Source organism: Sinocyclocheilus anshuiensis, unplaced genomic scaffold, assembly GCF_001515605.1.
Source record: "Sinocyclocheilus anshuiensis isolate Anshui unplaced genomic scaffold, SAMN03320099.WGS_v1.1 scaffold444, whole genome shotgun sequence".
NCBI lineage: Eukaryota > Metazoa > Chordata > Actinopteri > Cypriniformes > Cyprinidae > Sinocyclocheilus > Sinocyclocheilus anshuiensis.
This window is the reverse complement of record NW_015555739.1, coordinates 327,463-332,266: the sequence shown is the minus strand read 5'-3', so window position 1 is coordinate 332,266 and position 4,804 is coordinate 327,463. Positions and strand designations below refer to the sequence as shown.

The 4,804-nt window shown below is 42.1% G+C and overlaps 1 protein-coding gene across 2 annotated transcripts in view; it reads left to right on the top strand.

Moving 5' to 3' along the window:
- LOC107673183 (NACHT, LRR and PYD domains-containing protein 12) overlaps positions 1 to 4,804 on the top strand; it is a 21,346-nt gene that overhangs the window by 3,439 nt on the left and 13,103 nt on the right. For both annotated transcript variants that reach the window (XM_016466678.1, XM_016466679.1), the window contains exon 3: positions 1,951 to 3,688. In XM_016466678.1, the coding sequence (XP_016322164.1) occupies positions 1,951 to 3,688 (1,738 nt within the window). The remainder of the gene's footprint in view (positions 1 to 1,950; positions 3,689 to 4,804) is intronic.

Genomic DNA, 4,804 nt, shown 5'->3' with positions numbered 1-4,804 from the left:
TCCTCTGGTTCTTCTGAAGATAGGAAAGTCCACAGCGGATCGACAGAGTTACTTGAAGATGAATAACTGCCGGAAAATCAAACTCAAGAGGAGAGTTTTGAGGAGTCTTGGAAAGTGTCTGGTTTTCTGAGCAGAGATTTGCCTGAGCTAATGACTTTCATAGTTCGTATCCACACCCACCTTTTGGGTGGAATAGCCAATACCAGGCGTGAATTTTTGAGTGGGAGAAGTTTTCTTTGTCTCCCTTTATGGCCCATTTGCATGTTTATGGTCTGTGTAAGAGCCAGGTATAGTTCTATTATTTTGTACACATTTTTTGTGTTAATTGCGGCACCTGATGGTGGCGGAAGTAGTCAGAATGTAGCTGTTCACCTGTGTGTTTGGGTAAGAGGGGGTGACGGAGGAAGTCTTCTTTTTTGCTGACCGCTAAAGAGCCTTTTACGCTGTTTAATGCCATTTATCATGACTTTTGGACACCATTTCGTATGCCAGTGAAACAATTATGGAATGTATTGGACGCACAATCTTGTTTGTTTCTCATGCAAATAAATCTACAAAACGCAATCTTTGGATCCATGATCATTATCAGCAAGCACGTCAGACAAGTTAGTTTCCTCTATTCAGCCTCTCGGCGGCGAAATTTATGGTCTTAAGATAGTCGCCTAATAGTCGGTCTGGAGGATTGGTGCAGTTTTACACAAAATATTCTATAAATAGTATGATGCATTTCACAATTACATAATGTACATTGTTTAAGGAATAAAGAGCAGATCACTGTGATACCAAGAAAGAAACATCTAGAAGATATTAAACCAGAGATACATTCATACACCTGAATATAAGAATTTAGATCTTAACTAATACAAATAACGAGTGGTAACTAGGCTAATATAATAGGGAAACATACAGACAACACATGCATATACCAGATACATTTGTAACTGATTGATTATAGTCTAAATAAAGAAAATGTCTTTGTGTGTGTTAAGTGTATTGTGAGCATGGGGGTAGTTTGCTGGTCAGCCAGGCCGTTGGTGCCTGGCCCTGGGGGTCATTTACGTCTCTTTGGAATGTGTTTGAAGTTCGATGGGGAGACGAGAGTGGTGAAACTGTTTAGCATCTCCTTGATAGTGGGGGAAACCATTGGCAATTTAGCACCCATATAAATGTAGAATGTGGGGCCATGTCTGTAATTTATATGCAAATGTCAAAAGGCTAAAAGGGGTCTCTAAGCCATAAAACCCCAATGATCATCCATGATTTTAAGCAGATGATACACATGCGTCAAACATCTTTCCAAACATGAGAAGCATTTATGAACCTCTTGTCCCACAAAACACCACATTTAATAACTTGTTTTTGTTCCAAATTTCATTATGAATATACTTTATTATAATGAAAATCATAACAAGAAGAATTCAGATAAACCATATTGTTGTAGTCCTGTGTTGAATCAATGAAAGCAGTTCAATCTTCTGTTTCCTGGAACAACGTACATTACCTTTCTTCTGTGGGGCATATTTGGATTTTCAGCACAAGAGTGCCCTCTGTCCTTTGGGTGGAGATTTACTACTGATCACAGAACCGTGCTTGACTGAAAGATACGCATGACAATCGTAGTTTTGCCTAATCGCAATTGCGATTTAATTTCAATTAATCGTGCAGCCGTGTTGCTAGGGTATTAGGTGGTTGCTAGAATGTTACTATGCAGTTACTAGGGTGTTCTGGTGGTTGCTAGGGTGTCTATATGGTTGCTAGAGTATTAAGTGGTTGCTAGAGTGTTGCTATGCACTTGCTAGGGTGTTGTGGGTGTTTGTTAGGTGGTTGGTAGGGTGTTCTGGATAGTTGCTTGGGGGTTACTACGTGGTTTGTATGTGGTTAATAGGTTTTTCTGGATGTTTCTAGAGTGTTGCTGTGCAACATAAATATTGTTTCTGTTGTATATTGCAGAACTGATCTCGGTAAGTCAACAGCAGCTGAAATCTAGACTGAAGCAGAAATTTCAAAGAATCAGTGAAGGAGTCTCAAATCAAGGGAACACAGCACTTCTGAACGAGATCTACACAGAGCTTTACATCACAGAGGGAGGGACTGGAGACATCAACAACGAGCATGAGGTGAGACGGATTGAGACCTCATTGTCCAGAGATCGAAAGACACTGGAAACACCAATCAAATGTAATGACATCTTCAGATCCTTACCTGGACAAGACAAACCCATCAGAATGGTGCTGACCAAAGGAGTTGCCGGAATAGGAAAAACCGCTTCAGTGCACAAGTTTGTTCTGGACTGGGCTGAAGGAAAAGCTAATCGAGACGTTCACTTCGTCTTTCCGCTTCCGTTCAGAGACCTGAATTTGATGAAGGACAAACAGATGAGTCTGATGGAGCTTCTTTGCTGTTTTTTCACAGAACTGAAACCTATAAAATATGATGACTATAAAACCATCTTCATCTTCGATGGTCTGGATGAGTGGCGTCTTCCTCTGGATTTCCAGAACAATGAGATTTTGTGGGATGTGACCAAATTGGCCTCAGTGGATGTGCTGCTGACTAACCTCATCAAGGGGAACCTGCTTCCTTCTGCTCTCATTTGGATCGCCACGCGACCGGCGGCAGCCAATCAGATCCCTGCAGAGTTTGTCGACCGGGTCACAGAGGTACAAGGGTTCAGAGACCCTCAGAGGGCTGAGTATTTTCGGAGAAAAATAAAAGATCACAATCTGGCCAATAGGATCGTTGCACACATCCAATCGTCGAGGAGCCTTCACATCATGTGCCGCATCCCAGTGTTCTGCTGGATCTCCGCCACTGTACTTGAGAAGATGTTGGGTGAAGCAAAGAGTACAGAGATTCCCAAGACTCTCACACAAATGTTTGCACACCTCCTGATCGTCCAGACCAAACTGAAGACCCAAAAGTATGATGGGAAATGTGATGTAGATATTGAGCAGGCCAAAAAGAGCATCCTGTCACTTGGGAAACTGGCTTTTCAACAACTGGAAAAAGGCAACCTGGTCTTCTACGAGGAGGACTTGAAACAGTGCGACATTGATGTCCGAGAAGCATCCATGTACTCTGGAGTTTGTACCCAGATCTTTAGAGAAGAGTTTGGGCTAAAGCTGGAGAAGGTGTATAGCTTTGTGCATCTGAGTGTTCAAGAGTTTTTCGCTGCCTTGTTTAAGTTCCTTTCCTTTGCTCGGGAGAACAAGAAGTCCTCAATGACAGATTTTCTGAAACGTGAAGTAGACAGGTCCTTGCAGAGCGAGAATGGACACCTGGATCTCTTCCTTCGCTTTCTGGTAGGGCTTTCGCTGAAGTCCAATCAGACTCTACTACGGAGATTATTCACAATGACGAGAAGCTCCCAGGATCCATGTGAAATTATTGAGTACATTAAGAGTAAAATTCGAGAGAATCCCTCTCCAGAGAAGTCCATCAATCTGTTTCACTGCCTGAACGAGCTGAACGACCAGTCTCTGGTGCAGGAGGTCCAGACGTACCTGAGCAGTAGAGGCACCCATCGCCTCTCTGGAGTCAAACTCTCTCCGACCCAGTGGTCAGCTCTGGTGTTTGTGCTGCTGAACTCAGCGGAGGACCTGGATGAGTTTGAACTGAGGCAATATGACCTGTCGGAGGAGTGTCTTCTGAGGCTGCTGCCGGTGGTCAAAGCTTCCAGAAAAGCAGAGTGGGTATATTAAATTTGCAAGCCCGTTTTAACTCACTTTTGTATAAAGCAGGGGTCTCCAACCCTGCTCCTGGAGAGCTACCATCCTGCAGATTTCAGCTCCAACCGGATCCCAGTTTTGGAGCCTTAAAAATCATGATTACAAAATAAAAGTTTATAAGGAACTAGAATACAAAAGGATGTTGAGATATCTTTAATACTTCTTTAGTTACAGGCACACAAAATAATATTTATGGCATTCAGACATGCGTTGTATGCAATTGTTTAGAGGGTGTTTAGAGAGAAACAAGATACATTTCTACATCATTTGTTAGTTAGATGTTCCACTTTTAAAAAACAAAAAGTATCAACTGAATGCAAAGTGACCCACATTTGGTCTTCAACCAATGTGAAAATGTGTACAATATAACAATTGACCTATCAGTAAGCCCCGCCCCCTTAGTTACTGTTGCTCCCTAGGACAAACAAACGGAGCTGCTCACTGTCTTACAATGACAGCTGTCAGTGTGAAAACACTGTTCATGTTTCGCAGGGTACGATTAAATTAATTTACATTTAACCAGTTTAATATGGAGATGCACTAAAATGTAGACCTTCGTTATGTGTTTTTGACCTACACTGTAACTTACATGATGTGAGAACAGTTCGCTATTTAGATTTGTACGTTAGCATGGACTCATTAACTTTAACGTTAGCTAGTTTTAGTCAGAGATACCTTGCTGAAGCACAAGATGACATTAACGTTCTGCTTGAGCAGATGAAAACTGTAACTTAATGAGAGTACGACAACCAGAAAACGAACGTTTTCGTCTTCACTGGGATTAGAGTTGAATGCTTACAGACATTTTGCTATGTTTTGTTTGGGTTCTGGAAATGGAATAAAATAAATTATATTGCCCTTCCTCTCAGGATACCTGGAATCAGTGTTACAAGTACCGCAGGCACATTGTTTTTCCATTTTTTAGAATAAACACCATCAAACCGATGCGAGCTTCAGATCTTCCAATGTTTCTCTATGGCGCTGAAACCTACAGATGTCCGAGTTCCGCTCCCCGTGCAACTGATACTCGACTGCCATTGGCTCATCTGCGTTCGAGGGGAGGGGCTTACCGATAG